The 23,719-nt window shown below is 44.2% G+C and overlaps 1 protein-coding gene across 1 annotated transcript in view; it reads right to left on the bottom strand.

The window, feature by feature from the left end:
- The window catches only part of ctnna1 (catenin (cadherin-associated protein), alpha 1), a 353,364-nt gene that overhangs the window by 189,948 nt on the left and 139,697 nt on the right, over positions 1-23,719 (bottom strand). The window contains exon 7 of the mRNA XM_060915358.1: positions 14,340-14,543. Within this exon, the coding sequence (XP_060771341.1) occupies positions 14,340-14,543 (204 nt within the window). The remainder of the gene's footprint in view (positions 1-14,339; positions 14,544-23,719) is intronic.

Genomic DNA, 23,719 nt, shown 5'->3' with positions numbered 1-23,719 from the left:
GAGATGTTTTAGAACCAAGCTGAGGTTAAAAACACGGAATTGGACGCTGCTGGACATCTCCATGAACCAATAACGAGTGGCGATGTTGATCCGCTCATTAATCACCTGCTGCGTCCAAACCAGCTGAATCCTGCACGTCGTGCCAAGATGAGACTCGAACAAATTAAGTCTAATGAAGACTATTAGGATTCGGCCCACACGCCTTGTCTCAATCTGAGCCAGACCGATAAAAATAAATAAGTGAATTAATTCAGTAAAAATGTTTAGAAAGGAGGTTTTTTTTGGCCTGCGATGTGGTCATGATGTACGCTTCAGGTCTGAACAAGCCACTGGCTGAAGGTGACTTCTGTATCATTAAAGCCATGCTTTCGTCTAAACCGGGGAACGGGGCGCTGCGCCCCCTTACCGAAATGCCGATTGAACCCCAAGTCACACTTAGGCCATGCACTTGCATGCAATCTTTCCTCTGTGAAAACATCCCAGCAACACCACGCGACAACGTGTCTGATCATCAAATACGTCATAATTACTCAAAGCATTCCAATCACAGTAGATACAGAGGCGCCATGTTGTTTAGTTGTCGTAGCTGCTCTCGCGTGATTTGTCATAGGTTACATACAAGGTCAGCTGACTTGCAGAGCGAGATTTCTCGAGACTGAATGACCTTTCACCCACCGGCACGGGAGCTTTAGACAGTAGTACAACCCCGATTCCAAAAAAGTTGGGACAAAGTACAAACTAAATACAAACGGAATGCAATTATGTGGAAGTTTCACAATTCCATATTTAATTCAGAATAGAACATAGATGACATATCAAATGTTTAAACTGAGAAAATGTATCATTTAAAGAGAAAAATTAGGTGATTTTAAATTTCATGACAACAACACATCTCAAAAAAGTTGGGACAAGGCCATGTTTACCACTGTGAGACATCCCCTTTTCTCTTTACAACAGTCTGTAAACGTCTGGGGACTGAGGAGACAAGTTGCTCAAGTTTAGGGATAGGAATGTTAACCCATTCTTGTCTAATGTAGGATTCTAGTTGCGCAACTGTCTTAGGTCTTTTTTGTCGTATCTTCCGTTTTATGATGCGCCAAATGTTTTCTATGGGTGAAAGATCTGGACTGCAGGCTGGCCAGTTCAGTACCCGGACCCTTCTTCTACGCAGCCATGATGCTGTAATTGATGCAGTATGTGGTTTGGCATTGTCATGTTGGAAAATGCAAGGTCTTCCCTGAAAGAGACGTCGTCTGGATGGGAGCATATGTTGCTCTAGAACCTGGATATACCTTTCAGCATTGATGGTGTCTTTCCAGATGTGTAAGCTGCCCATGCCACACGCACTAATGCAACCCCATACCATCAGAGATGCAGGCTTCTGAACCGAGCGCCGATAACAACTTGGGTCTGACCACAGAACGGTTTTCCACTTTGCCACAGTCCATTTTAAATGAGCCTTGGCCCAGAGAAGACGTCTGCGCTTCTGGATCATGTTTAGATGCGGCTTCTTCTTTGAACTATAGAGTTTTAGCTGGCAACGGCGGATGGCACGGTGAATTGTGTTCACAGATAATGTTCTCTGGAAATATTCCTGAGCCCATTTTGTGATTTCCAATACAGAAGCATGCCTGTATGTGATGCAGTGCCGTCTAAGGGCCCGAAGATCACGGGCACCCAGTATGGTTTTCCGGCCTTGACCCTTACGCACAGAGATTCTTCCAGATTCTCTGAATCTTTTGATGATATTATGCACTGTAGATGATGATATGTTCAAACTCTTTGCAATTTTACACTGTCGAACTCCTTTCTGATATTGCTCCACTATTTGTCGGTGCAGAATTAGGGGGATTGGTGATCCTCTTCCCATCTTTACTTCTGAGAGCCGCTGCCACTCCAAGATGCTCTTTTTATACCCAGTCATGTTAATGACCTATTGCCAATTGACCTAATGAGTTGCAATTTGGTCCTCCAGCTGTTCCTTTTTTGTACCTTTAACTTTTCCAGCCTCTTATTGCCCCTGTCCCAACTTTTTTGAGATGTGTTGCTGTCATGAAATTTCAAATGAGCCAATATTTGGCATGAAATTTCAAAATGTCTCACTTTCAACATTTGATATGTTGTCTATGTTCTATTGTGAATACAATATCAGTTTTTGAGATTTGTAAATTATTGCATTCCGTTTTTATTTACAATTTGTACTTTGTCCCAACTTTTTTGGAATCGGGGTTGTAGTTCGCGAGTTGTTTTTGAAGACGCTTGGGCATTTAAAGTCGTCATCCTGCGGCACAAAACGGAAGAAAGCTAAAGACTGTCCGGGATAGAAGACGACGACTTCTTTTTTCGGTCACAAAGCAGATGAAGTTTCCGATGGCGAGATCACGACAATCTAGGGATCTGTTCCGTGCCCTCATTGAAGGACGCGCCAACCGAGCGCTGAGACAGCGGCGTCGCGGAATCCGTGACGAACGAAGACCAGACATCTTGCTCTGATGAAGCACCGAGTGCTCGGTGGAAAAGCAAAATGAGAAAAAGGCCGAGTTCCAGGAAAGTTCAAGTATTTTTTTTGTTTTTTTTTTAAAGCATGCTTACATTTTTTGCATTGTTTCAAACTGTGTGACTTGGGTTGGATTCCATCTTTAGTTTCCTTTTAAAGAAAAGGATTTTGCTCTGGAATTTTTTCTTCATTTTGAACTAACTACCCTATTCTAGTATAAGAAAACAGATCTCTCTGGTGAATGTTTAAGTTTGACTCATTTGAATTATAAATTTCAATTTGAATCATGGGGAATTAGTATTGTGTAATTTGAATTATGAGGTATTAGAATGTGAATTACGTGTTTGAGACAGTTTTATTTTCTTTCAATGTTGACAAACAATTTATTACAGCCTCAGAATGTCCCAGTGTAGCCTCAATTTTTCAAAGGCTTTGCACAGCAGAAGGGACCCCCCCGCCATGGTGAGCTCCCTCATACTAAATTTTTCTAGAACAACCCCTGAAAGCGATCAGCGACGAGACCCAGGCGGGCCGTTACAGCTGTGGTGCTGGAGGTGTGGTTTTTATGTCTCTCTCCAGGTGCCAACCTCCACCGTTGCTGTAAGTGGTTAGCTGCGCCGGCGCTTAATTGTTCACCGGAAGCGGCTGTTTTAAAAGCCCCGTGGAAACCTACGGACGGGGCCGTTGGCCAGACAGCGGTGCGGACGCTGTGCGTGTGCAGTTTAATCCTGTATTACAGAGATCACCGCATGTGTGTGTTTTGGTGTTGTTGGATTAGAGCAGTTCTGCTGCGTGGATAACTGAAATCTGATAACAGCGGTTACGCTGTGTGTGTTAGTGGTGTCGCGGTGTGCCTAGGCGCGCAACCTCGACTTCACAGGGTGCGATTTGGGGTTTTACTTACTTTTTTTTTTAAAGGGAATTCGTTCCCTTTACTGTCTATCTGCGCATCTCAGAATGACACAGGATAATGGGCGAACTAGATTTTTTTTTTTTCCAGCGCCGCGGTACGCCGGAAATCCGGCGCGGCGCCGGAACGCTATCACCCCTGAACTTGCTCACTCACGTATTTCCGTTTCCCCTCCATTTTTTTTCTTCGTCTCTCGGTTGATGTACTTTGTTACCTCCCCCATTCCCTGGACTTGATCCTCGAGGACGTAACATGGGCTGTAAACCCATCACCATCCACACTGACGGACAGGAACGCCGCAGTACTGATCTGACTGCTGAGAGTCCATTCGAGTCCTGAAACCTGTGTTCAGGCAACACTCATGTGGGCGAGACGACAAAACCCGTCACCCTCTGAGACGCTTCGATAGTGCACAACACACATCAAAAGGATGTAAATATTCGCTCTTAAACTGTCAAACACAGTAAAAAAAAAAAAAAAAAGATCATACGATCAAGATGGAAAAAAACAAAACCCACAAACCAGTTAATACGTCAATCCTGACTCCAACAGCGCACACAGCTTTCCTGTGCCTCAAAAACCCTTAAAATATATTTCAAACTGATTCAGACGTCTGACTCCGTCTGGACCAATTCCAAAAATCTCATTAAAAATCTTGAGATCACACCAACAAGAAACTTGGACAGATGGCAGGATGGACAGAGAAGCACACAGGCCATGTAGCCAAATTATAATACTTAAAAAAATAAAAAAAAACATCATACACAATTTACAACAGGTTTTTTTTAAAGCAAAAAATAAAGCGCCATTTAATTTCCAATTTAAGAAACCCCTTGCAATATAATAATTTAAAAATACACATTTAACAGTGAAAATTTTTTTAAATGTTACCTAGCTTGTCATTTTATAATCAGTGTCCAAATACATTTATAAACATTACTATATAAATTTATCTATAAACTATAATTTATATTATAAAATGTATTGAAGTATTAAATTATATAAAAAATTTTAATTACACTTTAAACTTATAAAAATTGTATTAAAAAAAGCATAAAATTGATAATTTTACAAAAAAATTAATTTAAATTTGCATTAAATTTAAAAAAATATTAAAATTTACAAAAACATTTAATTACAAAGTTTTATTTTAAGTGGATTAATGAGTTAACATCAAGCCGCTGTTCATTTTTGAGTAAATGCAACTTAAAGCACTGGGATTAAAATGGCTGACGGTTTAGTAAGAACACTAACCGAACAGGATCCGGGTGCAACTCTGGGCTCTATACACCAACATCATAATACATTACGCCACAATACTCTTTCCTGAGATTGTTGATCTCATCTGTGTACAGTGCTGAGCGTAAATGAGTGCACCCCCTTTCAAAAGTAACATTTTAAAACAATTTCCAAAATGCTGACAGGTTTAATATAACATCTGTTTAACTTATAACGTGAAAGTAAGGTTAATGATATAACTTGGATTACACATTTTTCAGTTTTACTCAAATTAGGGTGGTGCAAAAATGAGTACACCCCACAGCATCTAGTACTTTGTATGGCCTCCATGATTTTTAACGACGGCACCAAGTCTTCTAGGCATGGAATGAACATTTTGCAACATCAATCTTTTTCCATTCTTCAACAATGACCTCTTTTAGTGACTGGATGCTGGATGGAGAGTGATGCTCAACTGGTCTCTTCAGAATTCCCCACACTGTAGGTGTTCGATTGGGTTCAGATCAGGAGACATACTTGGCCACTGAATCACTTTCACCCTGTTCTTCTTCAGAAATCCAACAGTGGCCTTAGATGTGTGTTTAGTCATGTTGGAAAAGTGCACGACGACCAAGGGCATGGAGTGATGGTAGCATCTTCTCTTTCAGTATAGAGCAATACGTCTGTAAATCCATGATGCCATCAATGAAATGCAGCTCCCCGACACCAGCAGCACTCATGCAGCCCCACATAAGGACACTGCCACCACCATGTTTCACTGTAGGCACCAGGCATTTTTCTTTGTATTCCTCACCTTTGCGACACCATACAGTTTTGAAGCCATCAGTTCCAAAAACATTTATCTTGGTCCATCACTCCAGAGTATAGAGCCCCAGTAGTCTTCATCTTTGTCAGCATGGGCCCTGGCAAACTCTAGGCGGGCTTTTTTGTGCCTGGGCTTTAGGAGAGGCTTCTTTCGTGGACGGCATCCATGCATGCCATTCCTCTGCAGTGTACGCCGTATTGTGTCACGGGAAATAGTCACCCCAGTTTGGCTTTCTACTTCTTTAGATAACTGCAGTGAACTTGCATGCCGATTTTCTTCAACCCTTCTCATCAGAAGACGCTCCTGTCGAGGTGTTAACTTCCGTGGATGACCTGGACGTCTCTGTGAGATGGTCGCAGTTCCAGCTTTCTGAAGAGAATTCTGAAGAGACAAGTTGAGCATCACTCTCCATCCAGCATCCAGTCACTAAAAGAGGTCGTTGTTGAAGAATGGAAAAAGATTGATGTTGCAAAATGTCACCAACTTGTTCATTCCATGCCTAGAAGACTTGGTGCCGTCATTAAAAATCATGGAGGCCATACAAAGTACTAGATGATGTGGGGTGTACTCATTTTTGCACCACCCTAGTTTGAGTAAAACAAAAACGTGTAATCCAAGTTTATATTATTAACCTTACTTTCACGTTATAAGTTAAATAGATGTTATATTAAACCTGTCAGCATTTTGGAAAGTGTTTTTCACTGAGATATTGTTTAAAATGTTACTTTTCAAAGGGGGTGCACTCATTTACACTCAGCACTGTATTTTCTTGACCAGATGCAGCTGATTCAAAGCTGTAAAGCTGTTCATTTTGACCCAACACTACAGTTTTGTAACGAGCCCCAGATATCGTGACACATGACGCATCGTAGAACTGGTTTTGAGAATCCTGATGAGAGTTGTGACTGGGCACCACTCTCATGCCCTGCGAGTGTGAGGCTTCATGTGGACTCCGTGGCATCTGGCGCCGCTGGCACGTGACCCGGCTGCCTGTGGCACGCTCTCGGCACCTTCCTGGTTAACGAACTGTTTGGGGCTTTTATACACACACAGCTTTGCTTTTTTTTTTTAACCTCCTCCTCCTGGCGAGTCTTAAACTTTAATTTAATGTCTTCTCATAAAGGTGACCTGATTAGGTATTTATTCCGCATGGATGGCATCAGGGAGAAAAATAAAAATCCTGTCCTTGTGTACAGCATGTGCAAAGATGCTCTTATTACAGATAATTTCCCTGCCCATCATAAACAAAAATAAATAAAAGACAGTCCAGAGTGCCCGACTTTCTCCATGTGTGAGTGAGTAATACATCGTGCCCTTCTGGGAAAGACAGCTTCATTATAGCTAACAAGATTGGCCACTGACTTCTCAAAGCAGGCAGAGAGAGAAAGAGAACAAGCATGAAGTCTGTACAGCAGCGCAGCCCGAGCTGTGACTCAAGGTTTATACACTTCACACCGTCTGAGTGATGCGTCTCTCTGTATCGAAAATAACTCCCTTCACTTCGCTCTGCCAACAAACTCAAAACTGAAGCACTAAATAGGACACTTAGGAAGGAAAACATCTTCAGAACACCTCAGCACTGGGTCGTCAAAGCAAGACGAGTTGCTGCTTTCTTAAGATCCGGAGGGTGCCAATATTTAACAGCATTCATCATTCGGTCTACAATGTAAACTCACTGTGAGGCAAGAGTCCAGCTGGCAGCCAAAGTGCGCTCATTTAGGAAAAGCCTCTGAAATCAGCAAATAAACTTTACTAAAAAAAATTAATTAAATAATCCGGGCGGTCGGTCAGTAGTAAGCAAGTGCATAATTAAATAATCCAGTCGGTCGGTCAGTAGTAAGCAAGCGGGTAATTAAATAATCCGGGCGGTCGGTCAGTAGTAAGCAAGCGGGTAATTAAATAATTCAGTGGGTCAGTAGCACGTCAGTAATTAAATAATTCGGTTGTCAATCAGTAGCAAGGCAGCAAGTAATCCAGTCAGTCATTGAATGAGTCACTTAGCAAAGTCAACAAAAACAAAATACAAACAAAAAACAAAAAGTGGAGCAGTAAAATAAGACCCTCGGGCTTTCAAACAATCTGAGCAGAAATGCGAGCAGAACGTTCCAATTACACTCGAGTCTTTCCTTAACCACACTTCTTAAGGAACAGACAGCACGAGGAAGGTTCCTCCACTCGTCCCTCTAATCTCCAAAAGGGGAAATTAATTTATATCCATGATCATTTAGCACAGAGGCGGCTGAATTTCGTTTCTGCTTCCACAAGGTTTTATCATTCGTCAATGCCCTGCGAGTTCTATTAGACTTCGTAGAGATACACAACGCACTAGTCATCATTCACAGTCCATAAAGCTGTCCAGCCCTCGCAGGATAAAGCAGGGTTGTTCGTTAAAAAAGTTGAAAGTAGGTCAATTAGTCGAAGGAAAACTTAAAATCTTGCTCAGGTTGGATTGTTAAAATATTTGGACTGATGAAGGGGCTGTGAAACAGCCAGCTGCCCACACCGAGCTGAATGGATGCCAAAAGGTCCCTCTTGTGAGGCTGAGGGCCACGCTGTGATCCTGGTCACCACTAGCGGGCAGCTAAATCCGCGGCACGTTACTTTCTCCGCGTGGCATTCCTCCATGTCTAAATGAATAAAGTGGAGGCCATGCTGTGACGACGCCAGACACCGCCATTCATCAACAACCGTTCCTGACGGGCACGCTGCTTCACGGCGATCATCAAATCTCTCCGAACACCAAGAGCAATTCATTATTTTACATTTTTAAATGAGAATGTGACCGGGTTATTAAATGGAACGCATCAGCTCTCGACACCAAACCTTGATAAATCGCATACTGGTGATTAATACGGCGTCTGGCAACGGATCAGAGACGATTTCAACTTTAAGACGGATTAAAAAAAAAAAAAAAAAAACCACAGTTCTGGCGAGCGGCCAGTTTAGCAAACCTCATCTGTTAACGTGATCTCGTCTACTTGTGAATTTAAATCCCATCTCTGACAACACTGGGATGTCAAACAGGGGACTCAAACGCCGACACCTTCAGAGCGGTGTGGGGAGGGATGTAATAAAAATTTTATAATTAATACGTTTAAAAAAAAAAAAGTTATCATTTAAAAAAAAATTTAAAAACCCCAGCAAGAGTCTCATTTCTATCCATGCCAAAAAAAAAAAAAAAGTGTTTTAATTTAAATAAATAAATAAACCATCCTCGCCATTTCAAACGTTCACCGAGGCGGGAGACAGAAACAGACGCAAGTGCAATTTCTTTTCCATTTTACATCAGTGGATACATTTCTCACCGAGGAACGTTCTGACATGGAAAACACTGCAATTACGAAAAAATTTAATGCCACGGAACAGGATTTATCACATCCCTTTCTCCGCTCGACAACAAGCCAGGAAAAGCAGGATGCTTTTAGTGCACCCTTTTCAATTCATAAAGCATATCAATCCCATCAAATAAATAAATAAATAAATAAATTTCTCCACGCAGCTCTCTCCCACACACATACGGAGGATATTACATACACGGCGGCACGAAGATATGAAGTTTATCTCTGAGCGGTGAATAAATACATCATGAGTGAGCGAAGCAAACGAGTGAAATATTTTTTTTCTCCAAAGTCAGGAGATAAAAGTTCATATCTTCAAGCCAATGTGTAAATGTTCTGCGTGTTAAGGCCAATTTATGCTGACAACCCAGTCCTCGCAGATAGCGTCGCAGACAGTGTCTGCGTAGCCCCCCCCCCCACCTTCGCAGACGCTCTGCGCGCACCTCCAAAAAATTGTGACCACCACAGAAGCCTCGCAGACAAGAGGGCTCCGATTGGTCCACTCTACATCCGCTGTACACGCACTTCCGCTTCCCTACTTTCCCGGTTTGGTTTGTTTTCACGACCGGGATTTTTAAAAACGCGAGCGAAGATGGAGCAGCACGAAGAGCGGTTGATCGAGGAAGTGAGGAAGTACGGACATCTATACGACTCCAGTTCTAGTCATTATAAGTAACCGGAGGATAAACACTCCACTAACCACACCCACCAACTACTCCTAGCGATTTCATGACTTCGCACCCTCTTGCGTTGTGGCGGTGAATAACATCGCGCACGCCTATTACTCCCCGCTCAACGATAAATTACAACTGTCTGCGAAAAGCTGTCTGCGAAAGCCTTGTCGCAAGAGCATGCAGAGGCCTTTATACGGACACATCCACACAGCCAAAAAAAAAAAAAAATCAGCCCACACAAGTTAATCAAAAGAAATTTTGAACCATTTTGACAACACGCGTCAAATCAGCAGGAAAACGCTGGAAGTGACATCATTGGTATCCACAGGAGTGAAGATGTTGGAAAATGTGTTGCTCGATGAGTTGCACATTTCCCAGTAAAACGCTCACATCGATATAATACACACACACCTCTCCCTCTGTGTGTGTGTGTGTGAGAGAGAGAGAGAGAGAGAGAGAGAGAGAGAGAGAGATGGACGCTTTCTTGGCATCCCTGCTGCTGAGCTAAAAGTGTTACAGTAATGACAGAGGCAGCGATAGGAGCTTAGGACGCAGGTTTGGAGTCACACGCAACCTGCAATGAGCCATCTGGGATGTCAGAGAGAGAGAGAGAGAGAGAGAGAGAGAGAGAGAGAGAGGCTACTGCAGTGGTGAGCAAAGCCAAGGACCACAGCTGTCTTGTCTCATCCTACACACACACAAAGTGCGGGGAGGGCAAGTCATTGATTGGCAGAGAGAGAAAGAGAAGACTCCAGTACGCATTTTCGAGTCCTTCAGCACCAGCGGGGTGAGACGGCACGCCGCTTCGTTCGCCAACACACTCGTCCACATGTTGAGATAAATCGATGTTGTCGCGTGGTGTCGAAAGCTCTCCAACAGCAGCGTGGGTAAAAAGCCTCTTCTCTCACACACGCTGTGGCATCAAATCATGTGCGACACAAACCCGCCCTCTTGCTGTCCACTGAAGTCATTTTTAAAACTTGCTTCACTTATCTTTTTATTCGGTTACGTTTTCGATTTTAGCAACCTTATACTGTATACCGTGACTCGTATTGGCAACTAACTGCAATCCCAGGGTTTCTGCAGGCTTGAACAAGTTCAATTTAAGACTAAGACCATAACAGGTTAAATTTAAGACTTATGCCGCACAAAAAATAAGAAAGCAAATTGGGAGAGCCTGAATTACTTTCAAAATAATAAAATTTAATCATCATTCACCGATGAACTCATTACATCCCTAGGGTGCGCTCTTGCATTAATGAGGAACTAAGTTGCAGTGGAGCCAAAGACGTTTGCGTGTTGTGGCGTTACAGTTCGCACGGAGTTCGCTGATGCACCGTCTCGAGATGTGCTTGGACCTGACGACGGTGAACAAAATTGAGTGATGGCATGCGATTGTTGCAGACTTTTATGGGCAGCCTGGTGCTTCTCCGCTTTCGCGTGCGATTCCGGTGCCTTTACACCCAGGGTGCCGAGTCTGAGTGTTCTTTTGCACAATGTGCAGTACGCCTCAAACGGATTGTTTGGTGCACGTTTTAACCAGTCTACGAAATCATCGCGCTCAAGCCAGCAGTCGTTAAACTTGCGTTTGCCCATTTTGCTACAAACCGTGACGATCTCCCTCGCTTCTTTTAGGCTCTACTGTCTAAATGCGCGCGTGCCACGCCCTGTGCATCACCATGCCAACCGGGCTAGATGCCGGATTCCACTGTGTCTCATTTGTAGTTTGCAGCGTAGCCTACTGATACTAAGTAGGCCGAGCCTATATGACTAATCATGAATATCACCAACACATTTAAAGGTCCCATGGCATGGTGGTTTGTTGATGCTTTAAACGGGCTCGTGGAGGTTTCCGGATGTTATATCCGCAGCCTTTCTCGAAATGAACCCTCGGCACGTAGATATAGCCTCCTGGGAGAAAGCCCCATTTCAGCGCTTTTCCCAGTGCGTCGTTTTGCTAATGAGAAGCAGGAGGCGGGGAAGGGTAGAGGGTGGGGGCGGGTCTTATCATTAATATTCATGACATGTAAACGTGTTACCTCTGATTGGCTAACAGCACTGTGACGCTACCTCCAGTGGGTCAGAACAAGCGGATGCGGGTGTCTTACTATGGCGAGAGAGAAGGAACGAACCGCGAAGGGAAAAATACCGCGCGCTGACGTCATTAAGGTGCGACGCGAGGAAATAAAATAAATTCAACAAATGTTTGGGTTTTTACTGAACAAACAAACAAAATGAACGAGTGACTTAAAAAAAGAATGTGGGTGTCTTTGTAAAAACTGTTTTGATTGGCTATTATAACAGAGCATGCTGGGGGGAGGGGGGATCATCTCCCTTGCTGACGTAGTAAAGGGAAGAGTTTATCAACGCGCCGTTTTGACGCGCCATTCTGAAATGTTGGGCATAGTTTGCTTTACACATTACGAAATTTCTAGGTGACTTAAGAAGGTCAGAGGAACTCATTTTAACGTTAAAAAACCTCAGAAAGTGAAAATTTCATGCCATGGGACCTTTAACAACAACAAAAAAAAAGCAAATGGGGTAAATGGACGTAAGGATTTAAGACTTCACAAAATTACATTTAAGACCTACAATGCAAAATATGCTCATATTTTAGACTTAAGGCCTTAAATTAGGATTATCAAATTTTAGACTTAAGACTTTAAAGGATTTTTGACATGAATCTGTATGGCATCCCCATCAATAGTGTCGTGCAAACACACTGACCTTACCCCGACAGCATCCTGTGAGTCCAGTTCTCGTCCAGTTTTGGTCCAGACGAAAGTAGTCCGGCAAGTTTGTTGGGGTCACGAAAGTAAAACGTTTTTCGTCTCAAAACAGTATGTGTTCAAAAGTGTGATATATTTGCATCACAAAACTGTTGGCAAATAAAAAGTCAGACCTCGAAATCGCTTGGCACTATTTTCCTGCGCGCTGCCAGCTTCATCCAGCTGCGGCTCCAGCTTCAAGGATAAGCTGGAGCCGCATAAGTAGGAGTCCCGGCGGGTGGTTTGTATTTGATTCGTTTATATCCCGACCTTGTCAGCTGTCAGATTTATATGTTCATGGACCCGGTAAGCTGGTAAATAATATTTATTATTTTTTTTCTTTACCAAATTCTAACAGAAAACAAGAGCGCCCGAAAGGGAAAGCTGAGCCGAGCTGTTTCACGGCTGTAATGCAAATTGCTTTCCTCCTCAGTATACAAGTGTGCTTCCATGTCAGGGAAAAAGAAACTACCACTGCTGCCTATGTAGTGCCCTATTTATACAAATAGGAGTCATTCAGGATTCAGCCATGTTTTTGCTCCGTGTCATGGCTGAATCCTGAATGACTCCTATTTGTATAAATAGGGCACTACATAGGCAGCAGTGGTAGTTTCTTTGTCCCTGCCATGGAAGCGCACTTGTATACTGAGGAGGAAAGCAATTTGCTGCTGCTAAACACTGTCGAACAACTAATGAAAGTTGTTGGCTAGCTCGCACACAACTGTTAACAGTGACAGTGCGCACTGATCGCTATTGAGAGAAAGTAGCCCCAAGCAATTACAAGGTGTGACTTTTTGGACTACAAGGGTTTTGTTATGCTAATAAATCACTCATTCGAACACGAGCTGTTTTGAGAAGAAAAACGTGTTACTTTGCAGACCCCAGGAAACCTGCCGGAACTACTTGTGCACTGACCAACACTGTACAATATCTAGGCTCACAGAACACTGTCGGGGGTAAGTCAGTGTGGATGCACGACACTGCTGACGGGGATACCATATAGATTCATGTCAAAAATCCCGAACTATCCCTTTAAGACTCCGCAGAAACCCTGAATTAAAAATGTACTCTCTCATCGGCCTATTCGTTTTTTAGCCGCGTCGAATTTAGTTTGTTTGGTCGACGGCGGGCGTCGCTTATCCGCGCCATCTTCACGACACTTCGAAACGCCAAATATCAGTGCCGCCATTTTGAAAACTGTTTTCCAAACAAAATATTGCACAAAAACGAGTTTAAATGACGATTACTGCCTACTTTTTTCAAACTTTCCTGATCGCTATCAAAACAAACAACTCCCGGCTTGATTACGTCAGCATTCGAAAGAGGGCGCCGTGTCCGAAATCGCTCCGTACTCACTATATACGCGTTTTTAAAAATGGCGGTCGTGAAAACAAACCAAACCGGGAAAGTAGGGAAGCGGAAGTGCATGTACAGTGGATGTAGAGTGGACCAATCAGAGCCCTCTTGTCTGCGAGGCTTCTGCGGTGGTCACAATTTTTGGGAGGTGCGTGCAGAGCGTCTGCCGGGGGGGGTGTAACTTCTGATTTAAACCCCCCCCCCCAGCTTGAGAACGTGATTATTAGAACTCAAATTTAAGCTTCAGCTTGCTTCTAGATGCTCACTTCAAGCTTTTTTTTTTTTTTTTTTAAATCTTTTATTTGAGTTCTAATAATCTAATAAGAAATTATAGAAATTCACCCATAAAGATTTTTCACCGCAGTGTATAAAGCCCTGCCTGCGTTACGCAGAGCATGCGTTTTTATAAGAGGGCTGAAAATGTCACAATAAAACCTGTTTGCGTGAGCTGTAAAAATCAGCTGAAAAGATAGAGATGAGTTCGAGTGAAATAACCTGCGTGTGTGAGAGACACAGACGATGGAGTCTAAAAGCTGGTTACGACGACATCAGCTACATTAAGTGAAAATGTTAAATTTAATATCAGTGTTGCCATGACAACAAGCTAGAAAATATACGCTTGATTTTTTTTTATGACTAATGACGGACTGCCTGTCGATCAGATAAGCGCGTGTTCACGTCACATCGGGTGTCTTCTCTAGAGCGAAGGAGAGACGGAAGAGGAATACGAGCAGAGGAGGAGGAGTACTTACGTTGCCCATGTACTCGGACAGCAGGTCCTGCAGCGCCTGGCGCACGGAGTTGCACTCGGCCACGATGCGCTCGCGGCGGTCGTCACGCGTGCAGGACGAGTCGGCCATGAGGGCGGCGCCGCTGATGATGCTCTCCAAGCGCTCCTCCAGTGACGGGCGGAAGCGCTCCTCGCTGAAGTTCAGGGGGTCCACGATGATCTGCTTCTGTAAGGGGAAGAAAGGAAAAAAAGTGAGCAGAGAGCGCGAGCGAGCGAGCTTAGGAAGAAATCTAGAGTGCTTTCGCATCAGAGTGACTTAATTTGGTGGCACTGAATAAAGTTAAACCGCAGAGACGTGTCGAGCTGAAATTCAAACCAAGCGTGAATCGAAATCAACTGCCTGAGCACAGAACGAAGTCAGCGCTTCAAACTCGACTGGATCAAAGGTTTAGGAGTTATGCATCCTGTCCACTGTATTTCCGTGGACAAATTTCCAGAGCTAGCTGTGTCCCCCCCCCTCAGTCCATCACTGTCTCCCAGTCCCTGCGTCTGTCTCTTTCGCCCCCAATCTCCGTCTCTTCATCTATGTCTCCATGTCCCCCCCACCTCTCTCCAACTCAGTCCATCTGTCCATGTCTCCGTCTCCCCATCCCTGTGCGTCTTGTCCCCGTCTCTCTTTGCAGGACCTCAGGTATTGGAGCTTACTGCTCTGTTGATGGATTCGCTGCCATTTAATTGGCAAAGTCTATAAATAAATAAAATAAAATCTCTCTCCGTCTCCATCTGTATCAGCATCTCCATCTGTATCAGCGTCTCCATCTGTATCAGCGTCTCCATCCATCTCAGTCTCCCCATCCCTGGGTGTGTCCCCCCCCCCATCCCTTTGTCTGTCCATGTCCTCCATCTCTCTCAGTCTCTCCATCTATGTCTGTCTCCATGTTTCCCCCACCCCATCTGTCTCCATGTCTCCCCATCCCTGTTGGTGTCTGCCTGTCCCCCTCAGTCTGCCTCCATCTGCACCTCCATCTGTCTGCCCCCTCCGGCCTGCCTCTATCTGCATCTCCAGCTGTCTGTCTGCCTGTACCCCCCCCCCCATCTGCCTCTATCTGCATCTCCATCTGTCTGTCTGCCTGTCCCCCCCGTCTGCCTCTATCTGCATCTCCATCTGTCTGTACCCCCCCATCTGCCTCAATCTGCATCTCCATCTGTCTGTCTGTCCCCCCGTCTGCCTCTATCTGCCTCTCCATCTGTCTTGTCTGCCTGTACCCCCCATCTGCCTCTATCTGCATCTCCATCTGTCTGTCTCTGCATCTCCATCTGTCTGTCTGCCTGCCCCCCCGTCTGCCTCTATCTGCATCTCCATCTGTCTGTCTGTGTCTGCATCTCCATCTGTCTGTCTGCCTGTCCCCCCCGTCTGCCTCTATCTGCATCTCCATCTGTCTGTCTGTGTCTGCATCTCCATCTGTCTGTCTGCCTGTCCCCCCCGTCTGCCTCTATCTGCATCTCCATCTGTCTGTCCCCCCCCAGCCTGCCTCTATCTGCATCTCCATCCATCTGTCTGTCTGTCCCCCCCCCGTCTGCCTCTATCTGCATCTCCATCTGTCTGTCTGCATCTCCATCTGTCTGTCCCCGCCCTGTCTGCCTCTATCTGCATCTCCATCTGTCTGCCTATCCCCTCCCGGTCTGCCTCTATCTGCATGTCCGTCTGTCTGCCTGTCCATCCACCCATCTCTGTCGCTCTGACAATTCACTTCCTGCCACGAGTTGATTCCAAGTTGAACTGCTTTCTCGCTGTAATCAGACAGACAGCATCTTAGTTGCTCTCGCACCCCTTTTACACCAAAGCAGTTGCCGAATCTCGAAGCAGGCCTGTGCATTCAGACAGCAAAAAGAACCGGTGTACCAGGCCATAGTATAGCCTACCCCCAGTCCAGACGACACCTGGGGTTAAAGCAGCCTGGCTAGATCGCACCCGGGTATGTTACGGCCTAGGCCAATTTATACTCTGGGGTATATTATAGCCGAGGCCAATTCATACCCCTCAGGCCAAATTACACCCCCATGGTATCAGTAGTGTTGAGCGATACACACAAGAACTACTTAATTTTTCAACATTTTATTGAGAATTCAGTTGCCAGGTAAGTTAAGTGAGAAAGCTAACCGACCGAAATCTTAAAACTCAACAGACTTTTATTACTTCAACCAGAAAAACTTTAAAATCATTAAAAATATTAAGCTTCCACAAAGATCAAAGCCACACTTCTCAGTAGATTAGATTAGATTGAACTTTACTGATCCCTTTGGGAGGGTTCCCTCAGGGAAATTACAATTCCAGTAGCATCATTATCAGATAAACAGAGAATAGAATTTTGGGGGGGGGGACTTCTAGATAAATTAAGTCTTTAGAAAACTTCTAGATAAATAAGTTATTTACATATCCAAATATATGAAAAAAAAAAGTCCCGCAGGACAGGTATTGCACATTGTGCAATATAAACACAGGGATCGAAACGGGAATTTGGGAGCACTGGTCCATTTGGACCTCCAGTGGCCTCTCAGAGGTACTGGTCCGAATGGAGTAGCACTGGTCCGTATTTATAATTATAAATTTCAAGCCGATTTTATATATTTATTCATATAATACAACCATATTATACATGAGTGATCGATTTCAACTGTCTATAAACTTCCTCCTCAGTCATCTCATTATCATCTATCGGGTCATACGCCACATCATGCTGCGCCTCCTCATTCTGTCTCTCCTGGGGCTCTACACCTCCTGCCACACACTCCCTCTCATCACCTGCAGGCACTTGAATAAGGGCCACATACTTGTTGAGCGATATCCGTTTGTTTTGACAGCTGTCAGAAATGTCAAGCCAAGGACTTTTAAACGTCGCGGGGGTCTAATCTATCTGACCAATAGCGGTTCAAGTTACATTTGTCTTCACGGGCAGCAACGAAAATGAACGGGAAGAAATGAAACTTCGCACAGCCATGCTGCATGTAGCGGTGTATACTGCACACAAACAATATGGAGGCGCCCGCATCTATGCCAACTTGCCAAATGTCTCACAAAATCTATTGAAATTATCGTAAAAAAACGGTAAAATAGACCAAGTTCTGCTTAAAATGGGTGAGAATCGTTGACAGAAACCATCGAGGCAGTGAGTAGTTTGATATATATATATATAGCGTGGCGAGCCAGTCGCCCACTCGGTCGAGTACATGTTGTCACTAGTCACCCGTACCCTTTCCAACTCGCACTGGCGAGTGGGCGACCGCCCGTTTCCATCCCTGTAAACACAGTAGTGTTTAAACATGAAAATAAAAGCACATATCCAAAACATTATAATGCAATTGTAACAATGTCCAATTAATTTGACTCTTCATAATATAATAAAACTCAAACTGAAACTCCAACTTCTAAGACTGGAAAGTTCTAGCGACAATATAAATGCTCAAAGTTAAACACTGATAAAACGATCCTGCTTGTCGTTCTGTTGTTGACATACATGCACGCATGAACGATCTTAGCCTTGTTACTTACAGTGCCAGCAGCGTGTTAAACAGTCGAGTCCACTGAAAAATGTGCAAGGACCTCAAGATGTTATGTAAACGTATTCCTGACACTGATTTCACGGACATCTGTCCCCGCCAATAAGATTTAACGGCGGCATCTCACTAGCTAGGGCCCGAGTAAAAATGGACTTTCCTAACTCTAATTTACAGAGACTTCAGTTTACAAATGGTGACGCGTGCACAAACTGAGAAAAACCTTTAAATCACTTGGGGGGGGAAAAAAAAAAGTACACGCGCACGCATGCATACACTAAACGCAATCAACTCCTCTTTACACACACCCCTTTTCAGCTCGGAGTGCTAAGGGGAGCCACATCATTACGTCGCTGTATACGTCAGTTACGTCGCTGCGTTTACATAAACCTTGGCGCGAACATCGAAGCAACAACACGGAGAAGACGCAGCAATAATAATGGATGACTTCGCGTTTGTACAGCTGCTGCTTCTCGTCGCTTAAAAATGGCGACCTTTCGCAGGCTTATTGGTCTTAACAGCTCCCCCCCCCCGCTGGCATAAGCAGTTCTTTCCTCTGGCCCAGCAGAGAGTTGGTGCTAGCCTGGAACCGGTTTTTCTGACCCCAGAGCCAGTTCTTCGTCAGTGGAAACAGAAAACCCGGTTCCAAACTAAGCACTGGCCCTGAACCAGCTTTGGTGGAAAAGGGGCACAAGAGGGATATAGTCTGGCCTGGAGGTAGGTAGGTGTATATATATATATATATATAAAAAATAAGTGCTGTCAAGCGATTAAAATATTTAATCGCGATTAATGTCGCGACTGTCATAGTTAACTCGCGATTAATCGCAATTTAATCGCACATTTTTGTCACATGAAAAACCATTGTAATTCTCTTATCAGCATAAAAAAGTGAATGGGCGTGCTCACCGTTCGAACTACGGGGGTACTCGGGGGATCCGAGATCCCCTGAAACAGACATGAGATTCCTTGAAAACATGATTCGGGAAATGTTGGGGGGTCTCTAAAATATTGGCAAAATGATGTTTATTGACATAGCAATCGTGTGTAACAGGAAGCATTTGCATATCCGAAGTGAGCGTGCGATGGAGAGCCGCGCTCTGAGAAGCGTAAGCACCCCCCTAAGGGAAAAAAAGGGACCCCCCCGAAAATATCGGCATAGTTCAAACACTGGTTGTACCAATGGTTTTTTTTTTATTGCAGAGCATAACACGTCTTGTCACAGCCACTGCAAAGTCGGGCTGGAGCCGCCGATGGGAAAACGAAACCTAAGCTGAGCACCGTGGCTCTTTGGGGGGAGGGCAGAGGACTCTGGCTGTGCGGGGCGTGGCATTACAGTCTAGCTGCTATTGTTTTTCTAAGCAAAGTCTCTGTTCCAAGTTCCTGGCAGTTTCAAAAGCTTATGAAAAACCTACATCATGTCACAGAGCGTTAATCTCGCGATAAAAAAATTATTGCCGTTAAAATTGAGTCAAGTTAACGCGTTAATAACATGACATTTTTGACATCACTAATATATATATAGTCTGGCCTCAGCTATTTTACACCTTGGGTATAGTTTGGCCTAGGACAGTTCATCCCCCGGGGTAAATTCTAGCCTGGGCCAAACGATCCCCGGGTTTAATCTGGGCAGGGGTTAATTTGGCCTGCTACACCGGCTCTCAGCTGGCTCCAGAAAGGCACCAATTCTTTACTCGAACCAAGAATTGCTCACGGCAGGGGATGGAGCAGAATGCCTTTTTTGGCATGAGCAGGGAAAGCTGAGCCATATACAGAGCTGGCGCGCATGCCCGAGACTGGCACTACAAACAAAGCCACCCCGGCCACCGTAGCTCAGGTCCTTTGACTCAGGAACCTGGAAGTCCTGCAGTAAACAACCACAGGGAAGCAACAGGAAAATGCAGCTCTCGCCTACACAATCACAGATACGCAAAATAAAAGGCGTGAACTTGGTGTGCGCGCGGTTATACTGTATGATTACTGTAACGGTGTATGGTCCGAGCGTAACCGTTGCACAATAACGCTACAAAGACTCGCAAAGTTATTTAGCTGCTGGCTAGCTACAGCTTGTAGCTTCCAGCGTTACCATGTGTCAGAATAGTGTAACGTGGTGCGGTGCAGTGCAACGCAGGGATCGACCCTCAATCTCTCTCCATCTCTGCAGCCGGCCAGATGGTTTTCTACTGCAATCGCGTGGCTACTTCAGGCCACCCTGTATGCATTCGTTTAACATTTAATAGTTACAAAATTATAAGAAAGTGAACACGATTTATTTGGTGTATACCAATTAGGTTACATGTTTTGTTTTTTTTTGGCCAAGGGAAGGGCAGCGGGTCAGAATTATAACGTGGCGGTGCGTCACTTTAAAAGTGCCCATGGAGAACACTGCGTAAATGGGTCTGTCTCAGAAACCGGGTGCTGTGGCGGTACCCCACTAAATATACACAGTCAATAAACTATACGGTTTTGAATGGTGATGTTGGTTTTAATTTGAAATAAAAGGATGAAAGAAATAATACAGATAAAACTAAATCTTTGATGTGAATACTCTATTCAGAATTTGGCAAAAATTCTGCAAATTTGTGGAAAAATGGCGGCTTGATCTGGGACATGATAAACGGTCGACTACATCGCATTCCCTTAAAAAGGTTGTAGTCCACTGAAAAGTCTACAGTTATCACTAACTATTTTAAGTTGTAACTTTATCCACCTAAGGATTGGTGCGCTCACAGAATAATCATAACCGTAATAAAGCATCATGCAAAACATTTCATCACCGTCGTTACTCCGTTTTCCGCAAACCCAAAACCGATACGATAGCATGTTTTGATCTAAACGGAAAGCCTCAGGGTCAAGGTCACGACCTCATCAAAAGTAGTAACTTAAAATCACTACGCCGTATAAACATTTAGTTATAAATCTGCGATTTTGTTTAAAACGAAAGCTGAAAGTTCGGTATAGAATACGTTTCTTACAGGTTTTCTGGTTGAGAGTACGTCATGCGCATTCTGGCTGCCGGTCCTCACCAGAGCTTTTTTTTTTTTTTAAGCGTCCTCTCCTTTTTTATTTTAATTTTTTTTCTTTTTTCTGTGTTTGATGTTTGAGTGTTTAGTCCACCGGTTGTGGTGTAGCTCCGGGTGATGCCTGTGCTCGTAGCTGTGGACTGCAGCGAGCTCGTTGCTCATTTGAGCATCGTGGTTGTCCAGCGCCCTGTGCTTTAGTGCTTGGCGTGGTGTTCTGAGCCATGTTGCTGGAGATGTGGGACTTGTTTTCGTGCGCCTTTTGGTGGGACTGTGGCCGCTACACCACTGGAATGATATCCTGACCTCTATTTGGTAGACTTTTTTTTTTCCCCCCTGCCTATTATCGTTAAGCGACCTTGGGTTTGAGAAAGGCGCTATATAAATTGAAATTATTATTACAGAATATGTTACGATGGTAGCTGGTCTTGTATGAATTTCTGAGCTATAAAATGAGTCGTGGTCTATTTTTTACCGTAGCGTGTTAGTGTGTGGGGAAGGACACGCATTAACAATTTGCATGTGTAGAATGGAATTTTCCACTCCAGCAGTTAGAAGTTGATCGTGCTTCCGTTTGCGGTCTTTGTTACGCGGGTGATCTGTTCGGACGTTATCGCTGAAAAGGTGAGTTTTGACGGTTTTATTTTGTTTTAGTCTTGCAGTATAAGGCAATAGAATGTTTCTTTTTCATCTTACTTTCATATTTCGTAGTGTTTGCGTATTTTTGCCCAATATTTTGCAACCACGGTCAATTTAGATCGAACTTTTGATAGAATCTACGGCCGGTCATTTTGCCCCGCCCCCGCCTCGCGCTCCGTCCGGTGCGGTAGTGATGTCCCGTTGCTCGCGCGCCGCAGCAGAGACCCGCGCGACCTTCAGCCGGTACAGTCGCTGTTCTTTTACCACCGCCGTTATTCTCATCTTTCCGGTGTGTTCTTGATTTTTCCATCGTGTCCTATTTCACCATATCAAATACCCAAAATGTATCATATTATTCATATTTAAGTGAACAATCAATTCAGTCATCATAACTCGGCATTTTTAACCCAAGCGATCAAAAAGAGGAAATTTATTCAATATTTTCACTCCTCTGTGAAGGAGGGGCTTTAATTCTTCATGATGGAGTTATTTTATATGGAAACCAATTTTACAAAAGCATTCGAATCTTTATTCTTAAACACATGTTCGATAATTGAAAAAAAAAAATTTGAAAGTTCATTTTTTGACCGTAATGTCCCAAATATGAGAGCAGTTTCTGAGACGGACCCGTATCTAGTCGAGTCCACACAGATTGTCAAGCAAGTCGGAGAGGCACGTCGCATGGATTGACAACGTCTCGTAGACATAACTCGGTGGAAAAATTGAGAAGTTTCTCAACTATTCCGTACAGGATAACACCCTTTTGACGCACCATCGTATTTACATAACTTTTCCATACAAAATACGGCCAATCCATACTAGTAGACATCTCTGATGACTACAAAATCACGCTATACATTATAGCAGCTATAAACAAACAATCCATCACAGTCACGTTGCTAAGAAACCGGAAATCAAAATCTCTCCTGTCCTGAAGACCGACTGCTACAAAGCGCCGACACTGGAGACTCCTTCCATAAACGGTAAACATCTCCTTTAGAAAAAACCATTTCAATATCAGTGTCTTGAATGAAATCAAGGTCATGATGATTATTCAGAGCGAGAAAAACCCAAAGTATTTGGAGTGACACATATGAAAGGAGAAGAAAAAGACACTTGGAGGTTCATTCTCTCCTCTCGTTTGGTTCCTGTGTTGGTGGATGACATTTTCAGTTCCATTCAGCATCAGTGCTGCTTCATAACCAAGCCTGCCTTTACTATCACGAAGGGCACAAGGTTGAGCAGAAATGCGTTCTGATCAAGTACGAGACGAACATTAATTAAAAACACACGAGAAGTCCATTTAGCAGGGGGTTTAAAACCAATCTGAAATCGCCAGCTTGCCCTCATCCTCAAATCACCCGTTATTTAATACTAAAAGGTTGCTGTAGCTCCGCCCACTATCGTTTTTACACAATGATTCAACAGGGATTTTGACTCAAGCCGTCACGCTTTAATAGCTTACTGCTGCGATCTGACCATTTGTTTAAACCGTACTTTATAAAGAAAAAAGACGCTAATTTCTGAAGAATAAACTTCCCTGTTGTGCTTCAGAATTAGCAGCGAGGCAGCAGTAGAGCCATTTTTTTTTTTTAATAAAAAGTGCAGCTCTGTGTTGCCATGGCAACAAGCCTCCCTCTTCGTGACTCACTCGCAAAGTTGCTTCGGCTGGAAATTAGACAGTGAAAAGCAAGGTGGTGTGTGTGTGTGTGTGTTCGTTCTCTTTCTGCATGGCCACCAGGAAGTTACACACACAAATATTTCCATTCTCATGCAGAAACGCGCACACACCGCCATCTGGCAGGATCGCGATGAGAAATCAAGCCCCTGCTCCGTGCACGTTCGTGCGCATGTGTACGCTTCCCACTCAATGACTTCTCAAGGACCTTTGGGTGTCAGTAAGAGCACAGAGAGCCCATCTCTTCATCTCTCACGCGCCTCAGGTTTCCTGTAGCAGCTATAACTGAGAATACCGCGCACACAGCAATGCTCGCTCCGCGCTAAAGCAGATCTCACTGTGGCCGATGCGAATGGATCAGACTCTCACTTGGAGAGCGTGGTTTTTGCGAGCGAGATGTCTCGCTTGGCGTTGTGCTGCAGGACGAAGTAAAGATCTCATCTCTCACCTGCACCCCAAACTGACTGGGTGCAGAACATGGATCAGACTGATGCTCTCCTGGAGGACGGG

This window comes from Neoarius graeffei, chromosome 2, assembly GCF_027579695.1.
Source record: "Neoarius graeffei isolate fNeoGra1 chromosome 2, fNeoGra1.pri, whole genome shotgun sequence".
Taxonomy (NCBI): Eukaryota; Metazoa; Chordata; class Actinopteri; order Siluriformes; family Ariidae; genus Neoarius; species Neoarius graeffei.
The sequence above is the reverse complement of the archived record's forward strand: the minus strand, read 5'-3'. Positions and strand labels throughout refer to the sequence as shown.